At 31.6% G+C, this 26,735-nt stretch overlaps 2 protein-coding genes across 2 annotated transcripts in view; one reads left to right on the forward strand and one right to left on the reverse strand.

Moving 5' to 3' along the window:
- Positions 1-22,703, reverse strand: part of LOC111613988 (DNA-directed RNA polymerase I subunit RPA1-like) — a 41,116-nt gene extending 18,413 nt beyond the window's left edge. The window contains exons 1-10 of the mRNA XM_023355346.1: positions 22,386-22,703; positions 22,184-22,311; positions 15,534-15,750; positions 15,222-15,447; positions 14,891-15,134; positions 14,541-14,687; positions 14,333-14,473; positions 11,373-11,593; positions 5,290-5,506; positions 4,953-5,031 (exon numbers count right to left, since the gene is read on the reverse strand). Of these exons, the coding sequence (XP_023211114.1) occupies positions 4,953-5,031; positions 5,290-5,506; positions 11,373-11,593; positions 14,333-14,473; positions 14,541-14,687; positions 14,891-15,134; positions 15,222-15,447; positions 15,534-15,750; positions 22,184-22,311; positions 22,386-22,548 (1,783 nt within the window). The 5' untranslated portion in view covers positions 22,549-22,703. The remainder of the gene's footprint in view (positions 1-4,952; positions 5,032-5,289; positions 5,507-11,372; positions 11,594-14,332; positions 14,474-14,540; positions 14,688-14,890; positions 15,135-15,221; positions 15,448-15,533; positions 15,751-22,183; positions 22,312-22,385) is intronic.
- Positions 22,704-24,231: 1,528 nt separating this feature from the next.
- Positions 24,232-26,728, forward strand: LOC111613992 (PHD finger protein 10-like). The gene has a single exon (XM_023355353.1). The coding sequence runs from the start codon at positions 24,342-24,344 to the stop codon at positions 25,941-25,943; it is 1,602 nt and encodes a 533-aa protein (XP_023211121.1). The 5' UTR covers positions 24,232-24,341; the 3' UTR covers positions 25,944-26,728.
- The last annotated feature ends 7 nt before the right edge of the window (positions 26,729-26,735 follow it).

Below are 26,735 nucleotides of genomic sequence, written 5' to 3' on the forward strand. Positions count from 1 at the left end.
TTAGATGATGTGTGTCAAAAAAGATTAACCCAAATAGAAGCAAGATGTTTATATGATATGAAAAGTTTTGAATTTTGCTTAATGACTGTGTTGTGGAACAAAATATTAAACAGGATTAATGCAACAAGCAAATCGTTGCAAGAAATAACTGGTAATTTAAATGTAGCTTGCCCTTTATCTGAAAGTCTTATAGGATTTGTTTAGGAATTAAGAAACAATTTTGATTCTATTGAAGAACAAGCTAAAGAATTACGTGGCAATTTTAAAGATGCAATTTATTTGACTAATTTTCAGAGAAGTTGTAAACAAAAGTGCCAATTTGATGATAATTGTGACAATGATATTCAATTTTCTGCCAAGGATTATTTCAAAATAAATACTTTTTATGTAATATGCAATTCTTTAGTCAACGAGTTGATTAGGAGAAAAACAGCATATGCATCTATTAACAACATTTTTAATTTTTTATTTACTGAAACAGATGCACATAGTGCAGATTCTTTTGAGATTATAAATAACATGTATAATACAGATATTTACATTAATGAGATTCGTAACAAGTGGCTTCAGTTTAATGCTATTTAAAAGATAACCATATAGAAATAATTGTTATATTTCTATGTTATATTTTTTTATACATGTTATATTTTGGATTGGATATATTATAACGTATTTTTGCAGTTATAGTTTTTCTTTCTTTGAAGTACATGTTTTGTATTTTTCTGTTTAACAATAAGTAAATAATTTTAATATTTATCTTTATATCTGTGTGTCCTGTGAAAACTGGTATAATTCAACTTATATCACTTNATTATATTTCATAATTATGTGTAACATTTTTTTATGAATTTATTAGTTTTCTCATGTAACAATTTTGAAATATGATGCCCCATCGTCTTGGTAACTGAGCATATACTCTCTCTGCCCGTCTTTTCACAACCCTGCAAGCAGGGTTGTGAAAAACTTCTGGCCATGGGAGAAGCAAATCCGTGTTGCTACTGGCTACAGAAGATGCGATCCAAGAACAAAGAATAAAGAAACTACCATTGATTCCTCTGTTCTTGTGTTTTGTTTGGTTTTTGCACCTATTTTCCATTTGGCACACTCAATCACATTAGGGAATATGGACATTGTAACTTCAACTCCACTGTATACCAAAAACAAAGTCACAGTCCATTTTTAATAATGTTTTTTGGAATCCTCATCACAATAAAAGGAAAATGGCAAAGTTTAATCAAAACTGATCAATCAAATTTTGAGGTCAAATGCAATATTGTATGCCACATAGAAGAGGCTTTGCTAATGCTCCACCTCAATTAAAAAATTAAAACACAAACACACACACATACACACAAACAAACAAAAAGTATCTTTATATATGTTAAAGACATACAAGAATAATTATTGATAAAATTACTAAAATTTTATATTATTTTAATTTTAGTCAGTCAAATCAAAATTGATTTGAAATAAATCTTTGCAATAAACATATTTTACGTAATGATAATAACGGATAAATAACTTTAATTTATAAAGAATAGAAAAGTATCAACATAGAAGATAATTTGAACTACGAACTTCATAATACAATGGAATCTGCTTATTATGATCAATTTGGGACTTGCAACTTTTGATAACATTATACAGAGGATAAAAAATTTTCATTATTGAACTTGATTTATTACAAACAATTACAATATTAATGCATACAATTTAAATTTATTGCAGAATATACTGTACATTTAATACAATGTTACACATTTACTTACTCTACATTTCTCATAAACAACTATTTTTAACTCAACAGATCACAGAATAAAACTAGAGAAATCACAACAGGAATACTCATCCACAAAGATATGCTTTAAGTAAAGATCTATGGTACGCATATTTTCTAAAATTCTTGTGCCCTTACAGTATAAAGAAGATAAAACGTACATGTCCATTAAACTAATAAGGAAACTGTCGGAGTGTCTTCTAATAAATTTTAATAAAATTTAGTTAATAACTACGTTAAAAGTATACAAACTCTATTTTAAATTTGTAGCATATTTAAGAACATGTATCAAGTCACCAGTGTATTAATGTGTGACTGGTCCGCAAAAGCACATTATGGCACCAACCCTGTCACAAACACTTGTATTTGTATGGGGTGTATGTGATGGAGTTGGTGCAATGATGCCATCACGCTGGGTACTCTTATGTGGGAATATCTGCATGTGGGCAGACTTGTCTGGAGATGAATAGAGGAGAGGTGTCTCGGTTCCTAACACCACTGGAAATATGTATTTTCCAATGGTCTTAGGTGACCCCTGTGAAAGGGTTGTTCGACCCCGAAAGGGGTCGTGACCCATTGGTTGAGAACTGCTGATGTAGATAATACATCTCAGTTTTTTGTGTTTCTCATTAAATATCTGCACATGTTCTTTTCACAATAGTTAAAAGGTCATGAAAATTCGATTGACCATAGAACTTGTATAGGTACATTTATTGCTAAATCAAATTCGAAGGGTCGAATTGATGTAGAAATCAACAACCAATGAAAGACGGAAAAACTGTGTTGGAGAGAAGTATTAAAAAGGATTGTCTCAACAATAATTTTTTTGTCTAAAAGTGGCTTGGCATTTTATGGCTCAACAACTAAATTATTTGAGTCGAATAATGGAAACTATTTNATTAATTCTTCTCCCATTTTTGAAAATTCCAGAATTTATTCTAAATGTAATATCGCCGTCTTCCTCCGTGACCCTTTCACTTCTTAAAATTTGCATAATTGTGTTAAACTAGTATAAAGTAGTGCAGCATTTGATTGCCAATAACTCTGATCAACACTTTTAGTGAATGCTACAAATTTAAAATAGAGTTTGTATACTTTTAATGTAGTTATTAACTAAATTTTATTAAAATTTATTAAAAGACACTCCGACAGTTCCCTTGTAAGTTTCAAAGAAAAAGTGCATTAAATATAAATTTTCTAGTGTAAATATGGTAACAATAGTCAAAGTTTGAATATAATATGCAAATTATTTCTAACTAATTTTATATACAATGTTTTGGGACTAACTGATAATGACAACAATAGCCAAACGATAACATTATCCATTATTATAATAACCAAATTCAATTGTATGTAATCCAGTCAGTTTTACTGGATTATATATTGTAAAAATACAATTAAACACACATTCATGTCAATCTTTTACTATTAAATAATAGTTATCTATAAGGGGTTATCATACATTAAAACTTTCATAAAGATAATTTATGAAATAAATATTTATGACTATTCTGACCTACCTAACATTCATTTAAATATAATTATTATTTAATTTTCCCCTTAAAAATAACTATTATTTAATTAATAGTAAAAGACTGAATGCAACAAAACAGGATTAGAAGCTTAATAATTAGTACACACTTTCATGTTCAAATTCGTTGGATTAATAAAAAATTAATATAATTTCAAATCTCCTGTAGTGATATTGGACCTATTCTTCTCCTAACTATGATCTTGTCAGTCCATATCCAATCCCTTTATGAGCAGTTGTAAAAGTAATAAACAAGGGGAGACAGAGTTGTAAAAGGGAGAAGGTAGCTAAACAAGGGTAGACAAAGAGCCATAAAAGAAAGGGGGGGAAAATGAGAAAAATGAGAGAGAGAGATTGGGAGGAGTGAGTCAGAGTAGAGGTGGATAATAATGCAGAGTAGAACTTAATAATGCAGTGTTTCGTAAGTAAAAAATGCATTTAATGACAAAAAAAAATTATTTACAACTGAAAACAGAGTTAAACACTTCTCAACTTGTCTGTTCCCATTATGCAACAAAGCCAAATGACCACTGGATCACATCAGCTACTTTTCCATAATTATATTTAAATTAATTACTAAATAATTTGTCACTAGAAGGAAGTATTAAGTGCCATCTCTTATTAAATAAAAGGCTAAGTGCCACAAGTAGGAGTTTATAGGACGAGGACACCGTAAGTAATCAAGGATGGTTATATCGTATTTAAATATGTCTGGAAGTGATCGGACTGGAGGCTCAGGTAGGTTAATTGGCAATGCATCTGCACAGTAAGCAAGTTCAAGTCCCACTCCAGGCAGATTCTTTTCTTCCAGAATATTCTAAATTATTTAATAAATATTAATTTAATTATAATTATTAAATTTAATAAGAGATGATACTTAACATCTCCCTTTAGTGACAAATTATTTAGTAGTTAATTATTACAATGAATTACATTCACGCCTACATTTAACTATGTAAAATATAATCACAGAAAAGTAGCTCAATGTAATCCAGTTGTTGTTTGGCTTTACAAATGTATCAGGTTTCGTGATGTTTGTTTGTTTATATGCAACAAAAATCGTTCAGAGCAATCATTTTAATCATCATCACAATGTCACATTATTCAAACAATATAATGGAAAAATGGACATAACATTTCTTGATAAATGTTTTGTATTTTGTTCAGTTGTCTAATTAGCTAATGTATCTCTGTTCAGAAAACGGGAACAGTAAAATGGCAAATGCTTCTGAGCAGAAAACATTTCCTGTGTTCCTACCTTATTATCATAAATGTTTGGTCTCTTTCATATGCTATTCAATACAAATATTCTGGAATTATTATTATAATTATTCTAGAATTCATTTTGTTCAGATGTAGTTTCTAAATCAACTACTGAATATTAATATATATGACAATAATTATATTACAGAACTATAAATTATGAGCATAATAAGCAACATATTTGTTTTTATACACTTCCTATTTACCTGGTAAAAAATGTACCCCTCATGCTAAGCAGAGAACCGGATACAACGTGATCCTGAATCAGACCACTCAGCGGAGTGCCATCTTTCGGTACCAAATATTGATAATTGACACTAGCAATATTATATGCTTCAGAACGGGCTAATTCACTCTGAGGAAAATGGACATTCATCTCATCGCCATCAAAATCAGCATTGTAACACTTGCAATTGGCATAATGGAGTCTCAGTGTCTTTTCACCTGGTAAAACTCGTACCTTAGAGTAAAATAAATAAATAAATATATATAGAAAATAATTCATTACTTTTGCATTAACAATTTGATTAAAAATTATTGTTATAATTTGAGTAATGTTAAAGAAATATTCAAGTCATAACATCATGATAACTATTAAAGGTATGCTAATGTAAAACAAATGTATGTCTAGAAAGATATTCAATTGTTATAAAGTTCAGCTTGGTTATTTATATATACATATATATTAATGAGCAATTTTATCAGTTATGGTACATACCCTGTGACCCATAATACTAGGTTTGTGCAAAGTTGGCTGTCGATTCAATAATAGGATATCACCACTCTGAAGATGACGATAGACGATTTTATTTCCCTGTGATTTTTTGTTGAAATGTGATGGCGTCAATAACTTCTTTGCAATTGCTTCTCTTTGTATGTGATTTGTGGGACTCAACTTGACAACAGAACCATCTTCTTTCTTTACTAATACAGCTCTTTAAAAAAATAAAATTATTTATTCTAATTACTGTACATTATTTAAATGTAAAAAAAAGGACTAACTATTCATAAGAAACTTAAAGTACATTTTTTTTCCTATCTTAACACTTTACCATAACATTACCATTTATATAATACATTACCAATTTTGCTTTTATAAAATGGTAATATTGTTTGTTAAAGTAAAATATTTAAGTTTTTCAAACAATATACAGTCTTGTGAGTCTGTACTGTGTTAGATGATTTTACATAGTATTTATCTCTGTTTGGTATCACAATATAATCCTTATTTACATACAGTATGTCCAAAAAGTTACAGTGCAGTGGAAAAGGTTTATGTAAGGTTTTAATGAAAGTGAAGTTTTATGTATGATGCTGCAGTTTCTCCTGGTGTTTACCAGAAATGTTCCCAAGTCCCAAAATCCAGGAAGTGAGATCCAGAGACTGTGTGAGCTGGATTTCACAGAAGATTATGCAATCGGCAAAATCTTCAAAAATAGTCCAAAACTGGAACATTTGTGAGCAAGCAGTAATGCCATCTACCACAAAATGGAAATACATGACATGGGTTTTGTATGCAATGTCATACTTATAGCTTTAATGTCATTGCAAATTTGACTGCAGACTTGCTATATACAAAAATTTTTCATTTTTGTGTTGAATTTATCTATTTATTATCAAGTATGTCACTATATTATACTACAAATTCTATAGAATATAAGCAGAAGGATATTTAAATAAATACTTATTTAATATTTAAATTTACTATTAAAAACAAAAATACACAAATAACTATTTCAGGAACATTTCTTTTTGAACAAACATATAAAACAATCTCTAATCAACAACCGTGACCACTAAAAATCCTATTTCTAACTTCTAAACAACAGCCATTGCTCTCAAAATGATGTACAGAAAATAAGAATGAACTGTACAAAATTAATTGTAATTGGTAAGTTGGGTAGTTTGGCCACTAGACTAATAAATAAATATTTCTTAAATAAAATCAAGGACTGACTATGTTTAATATTGTACAGTACATCAATGTAGATCAGTGGTTCTCAACCTTCCTAATGCCGCAACCCTTTAATACAGTTCCTCATGTTGTGGTGACCCCCAACCATAAAATTATTTTCGTTGCTACTTCATAACTAATTTTGCTACTGTTATGAATCATGATGTAAATATCTGATAAAGCATAGTGATTAATCACAAAAACAATATGTAATTATATATTGTGAAATATTTATTTCTAATTACAAATAAATGAAATTTTGTCTCGAAGCATGGTGTAGCATGGGTAACAGTCTTAACCTATCCCACGTTGAAATTTTTCCCTGTTGCATGTGGCTGCCATATTGAATTTTTGTTGATGTTAAGACTAACAAAAACAATTTTTTTTAAATAATAATCATGGCTAGTGTATCATTAAAAATTATTTTTTTATTTTGCACAAACAAAATAAATATATTAAAAAATATGAAAACAAAAAAAATGATATTTCAAAAGTTCATTTTAATATACAAATTATGATGCATAGCGATATCTAGTATAAAAAATGTACCGATACTGTAATGAGATGTATTGGGTTTAACCCAGCGGGTCAAAGGTCATGACCCCGATATATATCGGGAATAACACAGGTGAGGTTAATATAACAACAGTAAACTACATTGCTACATTTTGCAACAGTATGCATAAAAAGCCAATGTCAGTGTGAAAATTGAGATTGCTTCTTTCTTACCAGATCAGAAATTCTTGGGGTAGTCTTTGCAAGAGCACAATAAAGGTCATCATCCACAACAAGTCTACTTCTGTATTTAGACTTGATAAACAACAAGCTGGAAAAAATGTTTCACAAAAATATGTTGTTTGAAATGGAAGAAGAAGGTGCAACACTGTCTCAGACAGAACAGGATATGACTGCAAACACTTGATCCAGAATTTTGTAATTGACATTGTAGAGAAATCAGTTCTTGCTGCTGCACATAGTTCAATGAACTCCTCTTGTGCTGTCTCAGAAACACCTTCAACTTTGACTGTGAATAGGCTTCTTGCAAGTGAAAATGGGGTGTCAGGTAGATTTGAAAAGTACCATGAAATTTCGTCTGCAAGCATATGCAAGCATTCTTTCACAGAAATTATCATCATAATCCTTTTGTCTGGTTCAATGTCATGCTCTTCAAAAAAAGCAGATAAGGTAGATAACATGTAATTTTATTTTCATCCAATTTTTTTTTGCCAAGCTGAAGTTTCATTTGAAATGATTTGATCTTTTCAGACAAATCAAGGCATGTTGCATTTGGTCTTTGCAGTGATAAATTTAACTCATTCAAGATGGCAAAGATGTCAATGATGTCAACCAAGTAAGATATTTTCTGCAGTTCACTTTTATCGCTGAAAAGTGCTTCGAACTGCTGTCTTGCTTTCTGACTAAAAATCATTTTGAGTTCATCATGAAGCATAAAAACATGTTTTAAAATTTTTCCTCCATCTCACTTCAGTGTGAAATAGCAGAGCATTGTTTGGCGCATTTAACTCATTGCACAGTTGCGAAAACAGTTAATTGTTTAAATTAAAGTAATCACCTTTACAAAATTGACAGAACTACAAGAAGTTACAAGAAGTAATGAAAAATGCCATAAGCACTTTTCATTACTTCTTGTAACTCTTGTAGCAGCATCTATGTTGCTAATATTTGCTGATGAATCATACAGTAAGTCCTGATGACTTTTGGTGACTCATCCAGTACCAGACGTTGAAATCCAGATCAATATCCTAGATTAGCTGAGCACCATCTGTGCAAACACCACAAACCTTTTCCCAAAAGATCTTATGCTCTTTCAGAAATGAACAAAATGTGTCAAATACATCATGTGCAGTAGTTGTCATTTCAAGAGGTTTGCAAAAAAGAAACTCATCTTTAAAGTCACCATCATTAATTTGCAAATCTGTAGATACATCTAGCTGGATACTAAATATTGGAAGTGGAGCAGGTTTAATTTTCTGGATTACCTGATCAAGAATATCAGCAGATGTCACCTAATCTTCTGCAGACAATGTCATCAGATAAAGAAATTGTGTCATCTCCAATCATAACTCGAACAATGTGTTTGGCCACTGGCAACAGTAAATCCTCAGCAATGGTGCGTGGTTTCATAGCTCTAACGATTCTGAGTGCCATGAAATATGAAGCTTCAACAGTTGATACATTTTGTTTGTGGTACTTGCCACCAGTGTCAAATCTGGCTTTCTTTCAGTCCATCAGCTTTGTTTCTAAAATAGTTGGTATCCTTGCCAGCAAAGCTTGGATGCTTGCTATCAAAATGGCATTTTAGTTTGTTTGGCTTTGTAGATTTGGCTGATAGAACTTCATAACAAATAATACATTGTGATTTCTCAATTCCTGCTGTAATTATTGAGGTAAAACCATACTGTAAAAATTCCTCAATATATTTTCTTTTCTTAACATTCTTCTTTACACGATCCATTGTCATGAAATGGTTTGCTAATGAAAATAATATATAGCAATAGCTTTAATATTACAAAAGATGATACATGGCATAGTTTAGTCAATACAGTTCATTAAAGTTTCCTATAATTTACCATTCTCTGTGTTGTTCTTTTTTATACACCTGTTACTATATCAAGGGGGCAGTATTCACATCAGCCACAACTGTATATAAAAAGACTGATCAGCATCCAGATTAAGTTCCCATGGTACTGATATTTTTTTGAAGTAGTTAATGATTTTACATTTACCCAGGGCCTAATTTGGCACAAGGCAGGCAAGGCACTTGCCAGGAGCCTGCAATAGGTTCTAAATGTGCCATTGTTTTATTATTATTGCAAATTACTATATTATTAGTGCTCCATATTCAAGGGTTAATAATTAAGAATGACATTACCTTCTGCCCTGACATCCAACATCATCACTGAGAATTAGATAAAGTTTGTATATGCGCATTAGATCTGTTCAGTGAAGTTCAGAATAAAGCAGTGTTCATTGAGAAAAATGTAATGTTTATTGCTGAATAATTTTATTGTAGCCCCACAAATACAATGTAAGTAAGATATTCAAATATAAAAATAAAAATACACATTACAACTAAATTAACATTTTTGTAGAATGAATTATATTGTTATGTAGTTTATCGTAATTGGGAAATGTGATCAGATGGCACTAGTAAAACCTTGGCATCATTCCGTGAGTAATTTTTGTGTCAGGGCCCTGAGTTTGACTAGGTGGATTGGATATATTATAACGTATTTTTGCAGTTATAGTTTTTCTTTCTTTGAAGTACATGTTTTGTATTTTTCTGTTTAACAATAAGTAAATAATTTTAATATTTATCTTTATATCTGTGTGTCCTGTGAAAACTGGTATAATTCAACTTATATCACTTTTATGTTTATTGTTGCACTTTAGTCAGTTTNTTGGTTGAGAACTGCTGATGTAGATAATACATCTCAGTTTTTTGTGTTTCTCATTAAATATCTGCACATGTTCTTTTCACAATACCACAATCAGAAACAAAAACAAACACAAGTTATCTCATGTGCCAATGGTGCCGAAACTATAGCTTCTGGGCCAAATCTGGTCAAAAAAACATACTTGATGCCTCACTTAAAAATGATAGAAATAGGCCTAGTATTAGTATATACAAAATATAAAATATTTGTGGCCTGTCTGCCTATGACTTATGCACAATTTGGTCTGCCAACTGAAAGGTTTGGGCACCACTAGTTATCTGTAGCAATAATAAAGAGTTATTCATTGAAATATGAAATTAATATTCTTACAGAATTACAAAAATTTTTCACATTTTAACATGGAAAATTATCTGCAATCGACCAAAACTGATGTGTGATTGACTGGTTGAATCCCAATAGAGTCATTGAACATGCCTGATAGATGACAAATAGAATGTTGAAGTAAATCATTGTTTTCATTGAACTTATTGTTCTTTATGTTCAATTATTCTCTTAAGTCAGTACATGACCATTGTAACATCTGATTTTTTTAATGTATTCTCTTTCATTCTCATTCCATAATTCCCATAATAAACCTTTACCTGAATTACAGTGGAGGTGATCAATAAACTTAGTTAGGTGATTCTGGATCACCCAGCCTACAGTCTATCTTTCACCAAGTGATTATTACCTATTTGGCCCTTTGAAGGAAGTATTACTTGTATTCAACATAAGACTAGACTCACTTCTACACCATGTCCACAGACTTTCACATAAGAACAGTTTAACTTCTGTCTGGAATTTCAGTAATGGGAATGAACCGAATGTGTTATGTACTTCCAATTTATGTTTCTTTCTACAGGTACTTTCCCTCACAACACACTTCTCCTATAATTTGGAACAAAACAATGCCTACAGAATAGAAGTCTTTCAGCTGGTGTCAAAGCCAATGCATTTTGAGTGAATCTCCTGCTCCCAAAATTTCCTTCAAAGAACCAAACAAGTGATAATCGCATGGCAACAGATCCAGAGTTTCCCAATTAAATTCATTGATCACTTCCACCATAAACAGGGATTTGTTCTAACAACGCTAGAGCACAGAGCTATGCCCTGTGCAAGTAGCTCAGGATTCATAAAAAAAATAATAAGGAATTAAATATATTTATATCATACTTTATGTTCAGTTCTAAAGAACACGGTCGGCCAACTGTGTTCTTTAGAACTGAACATAAAGTATGAAGACAATTATAATGGCTTAATCAAAACTTAAACAGATTACTTGAAAGTCTGATAAAAATCACACATTTTCATTATCTTTATAGAATTAGATTCAATTTACAGAAACAATATCTAAGATAAACGTTTGTATGCATTTTTATTATACTTTACCCTGGATAAACATTAGGTCCATTAATAACAGCTTGTCTCAGTTCTCTAATATTCCATGGAGTAACTGGCTGTGGATAAGTTAATTTTGTAGCAAATACCATAGGAATGCCAACTTCATCAGACATTATGTAGGGATCGGGTGAAATAACTGATCTCGCTGCATAATCAACACGTTTCCCCATCATATGTTTACGAAATAATCCTTCCTTTTTTTCTAATATCTGAAAAAATTCAATAAAAATTTCATTTTTACCAGTTAGTCTTGTTTTATATTTAAATTGCAATTATGTGATAAAGTGCATATTAAATTTCATATTACACCGATGACTTGATATAATGTGCTTTGATATAACACAAACCAACATACAATACAAAGCAGTTTGTGGACCCCAATTTATTGTCCCATCTCTTCAGATTCCATTGCTTTTATTTCATCTGACCGTAGGCTAATGAAATAAATTGGCAGTTAGCAGCATGATTAAAATCATTTGGCTCAATTTGCAATATTTTGCTGGCCACATTTATAGTCTGTACTTGCCACTGTATACACACAGCTTTAACCGTCAAGTGTCTTGATAAGGAAAAAGCCAGAAAAAAATAACAGCATGGGGTATCAAATAATGTGAATGATAAATTGATAAACATTGGCTATCATGTGACATGAGTTGTTTGTACACATAACAGAAAGGGTTTCTTCTTAAAACACATACTTATTACAACAAACAATCTTTGGACTCCAAAGATTGTTTGTTGTAATAAGTATGTGTTTTAAGAACATGTATCAAGTCACCAGTGTATTAATTAAATCTATTTTCAGAAAATATAAAACATTAATCATTTGTACTGTACAAAAAAGTTAAAATTGTATGTGGCATTATCTATAATGAGATTTTTACTTTTAAAATTTTTATACTATTAATTATTATAAAGTGGCAAAAAGCTTAATTTTGAGAGTAGAGATGAGTTTGATAAAAAAATTGTAAATGCCAATAACAAGTAAATGTTCAATAAGTCCAACTACATTCAAGATACAATGCAGGACTCTCTTTTATTTCCATACCTCCTAGACTTTTAACCATCAAAATTCTAATTGCATCAATGCTCCTAATACACAAATCTCCCTGCAAAATTTGAGAAATTTTGGACAGAAGACAAAGAAGTTATTAAGCTTCAAAGAGGGTGAATAAAATCATGTATAAACATCTAAAAGACTGATATTTTAATCAAAGCCAAGCAATCACCATAAAGAATCAGATTACTTTATTGCTACTTTAATTTTATTTTTTATAACCAAAAATTAAATATGTATGGAAGCAAAGGGTCAAACATAGGTCCGGATAACTTATTTGCAAAGTAAGCAGGAGTTGTGGGTTCGATCCCATTCTGGACTGATTCATTTCTTCCAGAATATTCTAAATTATTTAGTAAAATATTAATTTAATAAGAGATAGCACATAGCATCTACCTCTAATACCAAATTACTTAGAATTTAATTATTAATAGTAGCAATAAAATAGCCTGATTCATTACGGCAATCGTTCGGCTTTGAACAAAATCATGTCCCAAACACACTAACATCCATACATAGAGAAAAAGCCCCAATTTTTTTTTTATTGAACTCCTTGATGTTTCCAAAGTCCATTTCTTCAAGGTCCCAAGTCCGAAACTGTAAAAATCTTGGAAGATGGGTCATTTCTTTTGACTGATCACCATACTTTTCCTCTTTTATATATAACAGATTTGGTATATAAGAGGTTTATGACCACCTATACTGAATGTTTTTCTCAAAAATCATTTATTGTAGAAGATTGAGGAAAATTCTTTTAGGCAAAGCCCACACCCTGAATGACAACATTGGTGCCAGTTGGGACCCAGTAAAAATAAGGCTGGCCAGATCTGAATGAATTTGCATATCAGAACAGGAGTTGAAGGACAGAGTAAAAGGAATCAATTAGAAAAGGAGCAAGATTGATAATTTTGACAGAAGGATGGAAAAAGGACAGAAATAAAATGGGAGAAAGATGAGATTGCCCAAACCACAGTATACTATAAAGATAATTGGATAAATTAGCTGACTAAAATATCCTGTTATCTGAAGAAAATGAATTCACATCCGAGTTGTATTCTTAAAGATTTTTTTGAAGTTCAGCCAGGGTCATGGTCTCATTATTCAGCTGTCCCATTTCAGGCCAAATTTAGATGGGTATGAATAACATCACAGTAAAAAGAATAAAAGCATTCAAACTTCACAAAAGAAGCAAATTATTTAAATGATCAAGCATTTGACGATAAACAAGCAATCAGATGTATGATTTTTTCCTTCAGAATTAAAATTATAATGTTTTAACAACATTAAACAATTTGTTGAATGAAATTGCAAATACAGTATGCATTTTGTTACTTCTTTCTAAATGATTCTAAAATATTAATTGTTTTACTTGAAATTGGATTATAAATGTATTTTGTCAATTTTTTCTTAATTTGTAAACCAAGTGATTTTGGTACAGATATCCTATTCTGTTTTCAATTGTCTAGAATCACAGCAACCCAAATAACTATGCTAGCATTTAACCTACTTTTATTATTCTCTCTCTCTAATATAAATGCATTTAGAATCACACTGTGTTAGTGATTCCTCTTCAATACTACATAATTTTCAAATAAGCGTGTTTAAGGTCAAGATATTTTCTTTATTTCTGACCCTTTCTTTCCCAATTAAACTAAGAGGGGTTTTTTCCTACTTCATCACAGGTTCAAACAGCCAACAGGATAGCCTGATGGCGAGAGACGAAGCCAGTCACATCTGGAAAAGATTACTTGTGAAAATTTTCTGGGGTTGCTCATTCAAATTTGATCCCAAGTCCTCTAGAGCAGCAAGTTAACACCTTAACAAATTTAATTCAATTTTAATCTATAAAACATTAAAATTCAAACAATGTTTTAAAATCAAGAAATCTCACCTGTTTCATACCAGGATATTTTTCTTTACTTAATTTATCCATTTCAGTATCTGTTACGGCATTAACTTTCAACTGTAATGTAATTCTTGCACTGTGAAGTTTTTCTGTAACGTTAGAGCCAGGAACAGTTGCTAGCACAGACTACAAAATCATATTTTTATTCATTATTACGCATATTATTAAAAGAAATTTGAATATATGTTCATACTTTCAAAGCATCATCTTTAGCAGAAGCTAAATTTATTCCTTCCTTCTTACTCTTTAATAATTCCCGAACAACAATTGAAGAATGTATTACATTTTTCAAAGCAGCAGTCTGAGGATTTTCAAACTTCTTTCCTTTCATAAAAGATATCTAAAATAGTAATACACAAAACTAAATATTAACAATTATCAACATTTATTGATTAAAAAAAAACATGCAAACACCAAAAATCTAGCAATTAAAATACTTTACTAATTTTACAAGCTGTTTACTTAAATTTATTAATTAATTTTACATAAGCAGTTTTATATTAATATTAGATATTGTTTCAATATGACAAAATGATTACTTACAGGTCGAAATCGTGTGGGGGGAACCATTACATTTTCTAAGAAAAACATATCTAATGGACATTCGTGTGAATCAATGGCTAAATTCGATATACCAAATAATTTCTGTAAAATTGTTCTTTCTTTATCCCACAGTTTTCGTAAATGATCTCGAGCCTCTACGGCCGTCAATAATGATTGATTAGTACTGCTGATTAATTTGGAAATATTTTCATTTTCATTCCGTTCTTGGTCATCACATTCTTCCCTTAAAAGTTTAAAAAAATTATGGCAAACACATCAAATATCATAATAACACATAAGTAATATAAAAATTTTAGCTATTAACACTTACTCAACAGATTGTGAAGGTAATGGTTTAGAAGATTTAGCTTTCTTTTCTTTAAATACTAAACAACTAAAAAAATATAATGATAATGGCCTCTGAACAGTTCTACAATAATAACATTTGTTTCCACTTTTCTGTAAGTGATCTCTGATAAAGTTTTTGACGATTCTTTGACGGCATTCGACAACATTTTTCACCGATGAACATTTTTTTGCTTCTTCCAAATCTAAACCTATTTATTTAAAAAAAATTTAACTTAAATATGAAAAATTAATGCAATTTAAATTCAATTAATTAAAAATTCAAAATGTAAAATACCTTCCAAAGCTTTATTTACATGATTTGCAAGTTTATCTTTTATGTATAAAATATTTGACATAGATTCTTTTTCTTGGAACTCTGCAACCATTTGTTGCATTTCTTGAGCTACTCCGACAAGTCCATAATCGAGAACTCGAAGCTGAGCCAACGTTAACTGTACAGCAATCGGAGACGCAAGAAGACTATGGCAATTGAAACAACTTCCTCTCAACAACTGTCAAGAAAAAATAAATAAACTATGTTTATACTAGGATATCGGCCAAAATTATTTTACAGACTTTATAATAAGATAATACAGTTTTAATTTTGAAACTAAATATGTAACATTTAGTTTCAAAATTAAAACAGGATCATCTTATAATCTACAAATCTTACAATTTACAAATTTCTCTGAGTTCAGTAGGCATAAGAGATTATAATTATGTGAACACAATTTCAATAGGTATGGTACATCATTCAAATCAGTAATGGGAAGTTTTCTCCAATCAAAGTCAGTGTCTCTTAAAATGTGGATCACTGTTTCCGAAGTTCCAAGCATCAATTGTGTGTGGATTATCTTCATATGTAATATTCTTCAGGAAACCCAATAAAAAGTAACTATACAAATTCATATCTGAAGCATATTATAGTAATTGGGATTATCTGTTTTGGAAAATTATTATAGTCATGGGCTGTGGCTCATGAGCCGCATGAAACTCTTCTAGATCTTTAATGTGCTTACCATATATAAGACATCATATTAAGGATAGGGATCCAACTTTGGTGCTATTCCTCTACATATATATATAAATTATACAAGTCATATATAAAATACCATTTCAATATAGATTAGAATATCAGAAATACAGTATGTGTTATAGAACTCCTTTTGTGACAAAATTTGACCACCTGGCATATAGTATCATGCTTGAAAAATATTCCTCAAAAACTATCATCAAGTTGGAGGAACAGGAAAAAATTCTTCTTGAAGAACACAAATGTACTTATTAGTGCTCTTATCATCAACAATAACACGTTAGTTATCCATATGATAACTACACATTCTTAAAAATGTAACAGAATTACTGTTATGTTACAATGTTCACTAACCCAAACATACATACATATCCTTATTCACACATTTGTCTAAATGAATATTGACCTCATCACTAAACATGTTGCAGTATCATTGGACTCTCCTCAACAAGCATCAAGTTATTTAATAAGTTATTACAAGTTATTACAAAAGCCAGTAAAACCACTGGCTTTATTGGTTACATGAAGGAACTGCTCCATTTGAATGTTGTAATTAAAAGATTTAAGTGATTTTCAATTATCTATGTTGATTCTCACATATTCAGTTAGAATGACAATTTATTTTTTCTAAAATTCTGCATCAATTAATCAGAGGCCTATTGGTTACTTTACAGGATATAACTATGCAATTAATTAAATAATCAAATTAAAAAACATTTCTTAAGAATTGTTTTTCCGAGTGTTTGTGCTAAACTTCTTTTTTCAGTTTTATGATATATATATTTAATCAATATGGCATCCAAGAAAGAGAAAAGTGATAATGGCAATAGAAAATGACAATGTGATATGAATGACAATGCACTATTGCATTTGAGAAAAATTTTAATTAAAAGAGTAAGACAATTAACTTTAGATCAATTTCTTGTTCCTTACCAAAAGAGACCTTGACTCAAAGAATCCCCAATGAATGCTACCCGTTATTGTTTTGGAGGGGTTTTCCTTCTAAGCTACCAAGCTTAGAAGGAACTCTAAGCTTGGTAGCTTAGAGTTCCTAATGTACCAAGCTCTGTACATCACTCCTCTGCCACCAACTACAACAAATGAAGGTATGTACTGTACAGTGCTATTTTATTAAATAAAGTTTATATGTTTGTTGCTGTAATTATAGATACTATGTTTTCCTATATTTTCATCAAAGAAAACCCATTTCACAAATAAAATTACAAAAATTTTAGAGGATAGAACAGATAAATTGTATTTACATTAATTTTTATGGGAAAAATTGCTTTGGTTAACAAACAATTCGGTTAATGAACAGAGTCGTGGAATGAATTAAGTTCGTTAACCGAGGTTCTACTGTACAGTACATGCATTTTGTGACATGATGAAAATGATATTTTGGACTATAGAATATAAAACTTCTAGTATTGAACAAAGAACATTAAATTTTGTGTCCTTTTAAAGACACCTCAACAAATTCTGGAAACATTATCTGCAGCTTACAAGGTCCACCTCCTTCCCCACATTGAAACATATATAAAAGACCAATAATTCATCAATAGAGATAGATAATTTCTGCTGAAGAAAATGCATTTCAGGTTCCAGGACATTTTTAAAAAACCGTACAACTGTTGGATAAAGTGCGTTGTCATAGAAGATGAATACTTTAAGGATAGTCTTGTCTAAATGTATATATTCAATAAAAAACATGACAAAAATCTATTCTGTAAAACTTTTTGAATGTACCATTATATTTCTTATCAATACTTGCACAACATACAAAATGCTTTCTTATATTCCAAAAGACTTCTTACTAACACTCCCTATTTTTCAAACTTCTCCATTACTCAGTTTATTGCAAACTTATTTGGTTCTATTCTGCACTTGAATTTCATTCAAATCAAAGCTGAACATTGATAATATAATTAGTCTGGTAAAACTGTTTCATTATAAATACATGTTTTTCTGCTTGTAAACCATTTTCATCATTGCAATTTCATGGCATTTCCATTAAAAGCAGTATAATTTTCCAAACTTGTTACACTCATCAATAATAAGTTAACAAGTTACGATTTCTAGTTCTTGAACCCGCAACTTCCGCATGGCAAAGTTACGGATATGAATCCAACTCCGGGCCAATTCTTTCCTTCCAGTTTATCCTAAAATTATTTAATTAAATTATAATTATTAAATTTAATACAAGATGGCGCCTAACACTTCCCTCTAAAGACAAATTAATCAGTAATTCATTATTATTATTGCCTATATTTTGCCCAACATTATACTGTATAGCAGTGTTTTTCAGCCTGTGGGTCGCGACCCCCAGAGGGGTCACAAAGCCTTACACGGGGGGTCGCAGGTAAAAAAAAAGACAAGTGTTTGTAGGTCCTACACTACAATAAAGTAAACCTACAATTTCGTTGAGAAGGCTGGGCCTGTTTATTTTACAGTACAATTGGATTTTCGATTGATATTTAGGTCTCAACAGAAAGAAAGTTAAATATGTAGATTTTAAAATCAATGATATAGTTTTAATATGGTCCTGTGGGGATCGCCAAAATTTTTAACTTGTAAAGGGGTCGCGTATTCAAGAAGGTTGAAAAACACTGCTGTATAGGGTTCCTACTCAAATTTTCATTTTAAATTTCATGACTTTCCCTGACCAACTTTGCACAAATTCCCTGACCCTTCAATGTGGCTGTGCTCAATTTAAAGTCCAATATTAAAAGATAAAAGTATCAAGGAAAAGAAAAATTATTTGTATATTGGGTAAAAATAAATTATTTGCAAAATTATTATAATGTATTTTATAATGAATTAGCTTACTGAATGAATGAAAGCAAGACTTCTTTATATTGTTTAATTCAAAAATCTAAGGTGAGAAATTGCTAATAGGACAATAGTTTAAACTTAGAGATATACTGTAGGTATATAGATTATTTGCTGTCAGTCTCAGTTGTATATTTAACTTATTTTTCTGATTGAGTGAATTTATAAACCATAATTTTAAATGTTTTAAGTACAGAGAAACAATCGCTTGCATTCAAGTTACAATGGTTACCAAACTAATTACGGTACCTCTAATGGTGAAATTTTTGGAAGAATGTTAATTTTTTTTAATCTATTAACAGGGTTAAAAACATTAGTGTACTTCCAAAAATTCCACCATTAAAGATGCAGTAATTATTCCAAGTAAGTTATCTCAATGGCTAGTATATCATCTTCCGTACAATGATTATCAATCCAGAGAAGGAAGAGGCCACTGCCTCAAGAAATATTTTATTTATCCTCATTCAATATTACTTGTAATTATCAACTATATTCTACTTTTACTTATATTCTATATAAGTAAAATATACAGTGACGGATAACTGGAAGCTCTCTAGAATTTGTGGATTGCATTACCCAATGTGTTTCAAATAAACTGCAAACTGATTATTTTTTAGAAAAAAAAATATGTAATTATTCAAGTGTATAAAACTTTTACAAATTTTTTTTGTATATATCTATCTTACAGTTGCCTTTAGTAACCACATTTTTAACTTTCCCATTCAAATCATCATTAGCACTTCTCTATACCTTGTTTCTTGACAAAGATGTAGCAGTCAGACAATTACCAGACAATATTTCTCTCTTAAAACATATTGTAACAAATACAAATAAAAATATTCTTAACAGAACTGTGGCTTAATGAATGCTCTTCCCTGTTATTTTAACATTTTTAAGCAATTAATGTTTTCGTGATGAGATCAGAGATGGCAGAAAATAAGAGCTAGTAGTACAGTCAGCAAAAAACTTTTTTGATGAGGATACAGCTTTAATAGTTAATTAAGGTTCACCTAGAAACAGAAGAAAAAGGATATAACATACATTTGACAAATACTAAAAAACATGCATGGCAGAAAATTCATAATTTCTTGTCATTTACCATAAGAATAGATCAAGATCTGGGATAATTGAAAGGCTGTTATTAATTGATATTTTGAAAAAATCATACTATATAAAAAGAAACAGCTGTTAATTATACATATTTATTTTCACATCACTTTATTAAATACAGTAATAGTTGCCAATCAGATCTTAAAGATCAAGCCTTATTAAAATGCTGAAATCCATGTTGTATAGTGTGTAAAATATAGACAAATCAAGGTTTTAAAACTTGTCTATCCTGGATTTAGTGTCAGGATAAATTTCAAGTGGATTTGATTCCTTAATATATATTTTTTTAACGCTGATCATGTTATTATTTCTATGTTCTTATTGATTTAATCTGTCACAAATATCCATTTTTATGTTAAACTAAATAAATTAAAACGATTATTTCTTTGTCTAAATCACACATTTGACAATTTAAGTTGCAGTTTAGGCTTGCCTTTAATCCATGATTTTTATTATCAATTTATCATCTGCAGACTAGACTGCCCTAGTCAAAAACTTGTTTCAGAAATAGAATTTTAAGGAAGTTGTGGCTCAAACCTTGCTTCTATAATCAGATGATAGAACTGTTTCTTACTAAGCAGCTGCCAATATACTGGCCATCAATACTTTTGTACTGTCTGCTGGTATGGCATACTGGCACATACCAGCTGAAAAACAGCTCCAATAATATGTACAAGGTACAGTCAAAATGTTCTGGGACTGGTCCAATAAAAAATGTCTGACGTACATATTAATTTATTGAGTTGTCACCTTCAAAATAAGTTCCCTCTGCAGCTATACATAGATTCAAGCATTTCTCCTAGTTTTCAAAACATTTCTGGAACACTTTTTTCATGATGATGGTAAGCATTCGCTGCAATTGTGTTTCAATGCCATCAATGTTCTTAAATCACTGCCTTTCGGCACTTCTCAGCCATGGAAATAGAAAGTCATATGGCACCAAATCTGGTAGATAAGGAAGATGGGGCACCACAGCCATTTTATCTTTGGCAAGAAACTGTAGAATAGAGAGAGCTGTGTGAGCAGGGGCATTGTCATGATAAAACAACACATTTTGAGCTTTCCAAAGATCTGGTCTTTTTCATCTGTGACATTATCATGCAGACATGTCAAAACATCTGTATAAAAATTTGCTTGACCTTGTGGAACAAATTCTCGAAGAAATTTCCCTCCCTATTGAAAAAAAATACGAGCATGTTCTTGAGATTAAACTTTACTTGGCATGCTTTCTTTGGTCTAGTTGAGCCACGATTTTTCTACCAAGTCAATTGTTTGGTGTCAGGCTCATGGCTGTAAATTCATGTTTTGTCTCCTGTAATCAGTTTCTTTTCTTCTACAGTCTTGCCAAGTTTGAAATAAAAATTTCACACTCATACAGTCCTTAAAACGATTAATTTTACAAATCAATGAAAATTGTAAATTGGCAAGAACACAGATCTAACCTAAATAGCAAGAAACAACAACTACGTAAGATAATGGCATGAAATTTGGCAGAAAACTGAATAATATTGTCTATTACACATCCTAGTTCGCACAAGTTCAGCATGTGGCAGATTGTAGCGCCATATCACCAGTCCTGGAACTTTTTGACTAAATCTCGTATTACGCTTTTACGAATGAGTCTGAGTAAAAGAATTAAAAACTGATAAGCTGGATTGGATTAAATATCAGAATCTTTAAATTATTTTAGCTAATTTTATTAAATTAGATAATATTCGACACTTTTATAATACTTATTAAGACTAAATGGTTAAATTTCAGATGCGTATACTGTCATGGCAGCACTTCAAACTAGTTATTGATACGTGTGTTCAAGTACTATCATGAATCAATAACTAGTGACATTTGGCACAAGTCGGCCTGCCAGCGGCTCCCCTCCGGGAGGAGTCAGTCGGGAGTATGAACAGTCGGGACTGCCACCATGACAGTATACACATCTGAAATTTAACCGACTAAATTACACAAACACTTACTTTATGTAAAATAGTAAGTAAAAATGGATTGAAAACAGGCAATGGCAAATTAATATGTCCAAAATGTCCGGGGCAATGAAATTGACTTAGTCCACACGTTTTACAGAGTTCATTGAATTCAGAAGGGCCTGTAAATTTTATAAATTTCAATTAAAATCTGTGGAAATAATGCAAACAAATAGAAATGGTAATTAAACCTCACCTAAAGCTGGATCATGTAAGCCATTTGCTGCTGGATGTCCGAGAGCGTCAAAAGTTTTAATGCTTGTAATTTCAATTACGCTGAATTTACGTAATTCTTCGGACGAATAGATTCCAAAAGTTATTCCCTTCAAAAAACGATGCGGAATCTCTTGAAAATCCATTTGTGGTATATATAAATGTAATTTAAATATACAGATATTTAAATATGTTCTATAATTGTTTATATACGAGTATATATAACTGAAATCTCAAAAAAATAGCCAAAAACACAGTTCTTGAACATGGCATTAGCATTTCTACAAACCACGTGTTACGCTACACGATTATCATCTGTTTCAACTAATTTCCGGTTACGTCGCTGCAAAAATAGCCAAATTACCTATAATTATTATTTATAAATTATAAAGGTTTTAAATTAATATTTATTCATCTAATTTAAAGTATAATTATTTATCTTTTTTTATATATGTATGGAGACACGGTAGTGACTCCGCGCCAAGTAAAAAGTCACTCAAGAATCAGAGTTGCGGATTTTCGGGGTCGATTTCTCTGCCCCCAATCGTTTAAAGTTAATTGTGAATATCGCATTCGAAAGATAATCGTTTTCTTAGATAGTGTGCAAAATTTCAGGATTTTCTACGAAAGGATTGCCGAAATATAAACAATTGAAAAGTGTAAAAAACGCCGAAAAAGCAGTATTTTCTTCTTTTCTTCATCCGGCACTGCAGACGCTCCTAGAAAAAAATTACTAGGTCTAGAAACGAATGACTTGTATTCAAAATGTTAACAAAAGCTCAAATTTATGCGGATTAAAACATTTTATAACGATTTTACTAAACGGCATATTGAAAGCGTTCGGTCGGAGGTTGTCGCCGAGCGCCAACCGAACTGTACTTCATCGTTTTAGATCTTCATGTCAGGGGCGACGAGAGGCGGATGATGGGGCAAAATTCCCCGAACTTGGGATTCATGGGGAACATCCCACAATTTGCTTTTTATTCGGTAATTACTACTGAACAGTGCCGGCCCGAGGCAAGTTTTAGGATGGAGCGAGATCCTATTATGGCGCCCCCTTGGTCAGTAGCGTAGCGAACATAACTGGCGCTCGGGGCACGACACTTTATTGGCGCCCCCTCCAGAAACACATATAGTTTGTCTTGGAGACCATTTGGGCGCCCCTCTGCGAGTGGCGCCCGGTGCTTGATACACCCTCTTGCTACGCCACTGCCCTTTGCCCTTGGTTGCCCCAAATTTATACCCTTTAATTTTCTTTACCACTGAGGCGCCCCCTAGGACTTAGCGCCTGGAGCGGCTGCTCCTTTCGCCCTATGGTGGGGCCGGCTCTGCTACTGAAGCACTATTGTAACATAAATGCTTAACGATAACTATTGTTCTTTATTTCGTAAAAAAAAAGAAATACAGTATATCCATAAAAGTAAATCTTCAAATACTGTAATTTATTTACTTGATTCTATGTAAATTTTGTTTGTCCCGCGTCTGGAGACGTCTCTCGACGCCCCTGCTTGATATAATAACACAATCGTTAATCAAAAACAATCTATAAAAGATTTTATTACAATTTTTAAAATTTAGTAATAATAATATTAATAATTTAAAATTTAATCTCGAGGAAAGGTTACATATCTATTCGTAAAAATAAATTAAAAATTAAATAACTTAATAAGAGTAAATTTATATTTCGCATAAATTTATTTATTAATTAATTACCGATTATTTGACATAGCAAAGTTTTTATAATTAGAAATTTAATTTATTATCATTTGAAATTAATTTAATGAAGATCGCCGATAACGTAAAGCTCTCAGCAGGGGGAGCTGTCAGAATTTTCTTTCTTTTTTATTTTGATTTTTATTTTATTATTTTTTTTTACAATGTTTAGATCAGGAGAGGAGATGAGCTTGTTTTTAGATAAAGAAATAACGATTTATTCGTAATGAGCGAAGATTCATTTTGGGCAGCAAATAATTATTTAAGTGGATCCGAACTAATGGAGAGCGGCGATTCATTTAATTCGTTTCCTTCGGAGGGAATTATGGAAAGTATTTTAGATCGTCCCAAAATGATTTTAACGCCTCGTTTGGTTCCTGATTTGTATAGGAAGCGAGCATCAGGTGTTCAGTGCTTCGAGGAAGATGCAAGAAGCTCGTGGAGTGTCGACAGCTGCAGGAATACATCAGGAAACTTAAAGGAGGTCGTTCTGGATGAAGATTCTCAGAATAGCTTCAGCAGTCATAGAAGTTACCGAAGCTCCTTCAAAAGAAGATACTTTGACGACGAAGTGGCCAATACGACTAGACATTTCAACATAAATGATCTATTTGAATATCAGTGGCCGGTCGGGAAAGGAGATTATTACATACTACAAGAACAGATCTCTGACTTTTTATGTATTAAATCCTTTAGGAGAAGGTATCCGGATCTCACTAGAAGAGTCGTGGAGCCTGAAGAGAGGAGGTACTTGAAGGAGAAGGGAGTCGTGTCCGAGATGCAGTGTGAGCTCGGTCTCACCGCCATAAAAGCTGATGATATTTTAGAATTAATCAGTAAGGATTTTCCTGATAAATTTCATGAGTATCTTCAAATGTTACAAGAAAAGGAAAGACAGTCTGTCAGCGAAAAGTTTAAGGAGTATGCTCCTCCTAATGTAGATAAAAATAAAATGTCTGAGTTTGTTAAAAAAGCTGTTCATTCAGCTGCTGAATATAATACGCATTTAAATCATGAAAGAAAAGAAGAAAGGAAAGCATCATTTGATTTACAAACATATACTATCCATTACCCTAATAATAGAATAACTAAACTTAACAAGGATGGTCCGACGATGGGATTATATCCGGTTGCTCTTTTACCGGGTCAGTATCAGGATTATTATAGGAAATACAGTTCCCAAGAATTAAAGTATTTACCGGTTAACACAGTATTATACGGCCCTCCACAAGAATTAGGAACCGTTTACGTGCAGCCCAGTTCGGATGGAAGCCAGTCGGATTCAGAAGAAAGCTCTGCATCCGAAATTTCTTGTTCATCAAGTCAGTGTACGCACGGTAGCGGAGAGAGTAGTTCAGGATCCGAAATGACAAAATCGAAGAGTAGTACATATTCTGTATCCCAGAAAAATATCCTCATTCCTCCGACAACATATAGACAAAAACATAAACCAAATGCAATTTGTAAAGTGTGTCAAGGAAACAGTGAAGTAAATAAAGAAGGAAAGTCAGAAGAACTGATACATTGCTCTGAATGTAATAACAGTAACCATCCTTCCTGCTTAGATTTGTCGTCTTCGATGGTAGAAGCTATTAAAACTTATCCGTGGCAATGTATGGACTGTAAAACTTGCATGTTGTGTATGGATCCTTATGACGAAGACAAAATGATGTTCTGTGATAACTGTGACAGGGGCTATCACACATTTTGCGTGGGTCTGAAAAGCATACCGAGCGGTCGCTGGGTGTGCCGGCTCTGTTCCCAGTGTACCGCCAGCGGAGTTCGCGGCCATGCATCAGAGAATTCTAGGAATAGCGTAAACAAATAGAAACTAGTAATGAGATTCTATAAAACTTATAAGCAGTGCTGCTGTTTCTAGGGTAATTTCAACCTCTCAGGGTAATGTTTAGGGTAGTTTTATATTTAGGGTAAATCTAGGGTAAACCTGCTCAATGATCTGATGTTATTACCCATCGCATAAGTTTTGCCAGAAAAAGTTTTAGCCTAAAACTGTTCTGTTTTCCCCTATAGCTGGAGGATTTTAGGATAGGACAACAGAAGCTAAAGAAATAAAGCCTATTGGTGCTAGGTACACAGGTGTACACTGTATATTACACCCTAGTAGGATTTCACTTTTTTCAACCTTCATGCCATTGGACCATTGGCACTCCATATCAGATGTAAATTAATACCTCTGATAAAGCCTAAAAATCCTAAGATATTTTAGTTATTAAGATTTTTAAAAACAATGAATTAAGAATTGTTCTGATTATTATTTCACGATAATAGTACAGGGATCTGCGTCATAGAATTATAGATCTGCGTCTTATGTGAGTGTGAGCTCTAGTTCGAGCTCGGAGAGTTTCCTCAATTTATGGTAATCTAGGGTAAAAAGAAGGCTCCGCCAGGTAGTTCCACCAGAAGCAGGCAGCAGCACTGCTTATAAGTGTAAAGTAATTTTAATTAATTTGCAAATATCCATTACAAATTAAGAAAAGTAAATTGATATTAATCCAAAATTACTAAAATAATAATTAATTTGTGAGAAATTTTAATTCTTATATTAATTTGTTTGGTAACAATATTGATGTTGATGGTTAACATACAAAAAATGAATACT

Source organism: Centruroides sculpturatus, unplaced genomic scaffold (genome assembly GCF_000671375.1).
Source record: "Centruroides sculpturatus isolate CEXI.00-Female unplaced genomic scaffold, Cexi_2.0 scaffold2070, whole genome shotgun sequence".
NCBI lineage: Eukaryota > Metazoa > Arthropoda > Arachnida > Scorpiones > Buthidae > Centruroides > Centruroides sculpturatus.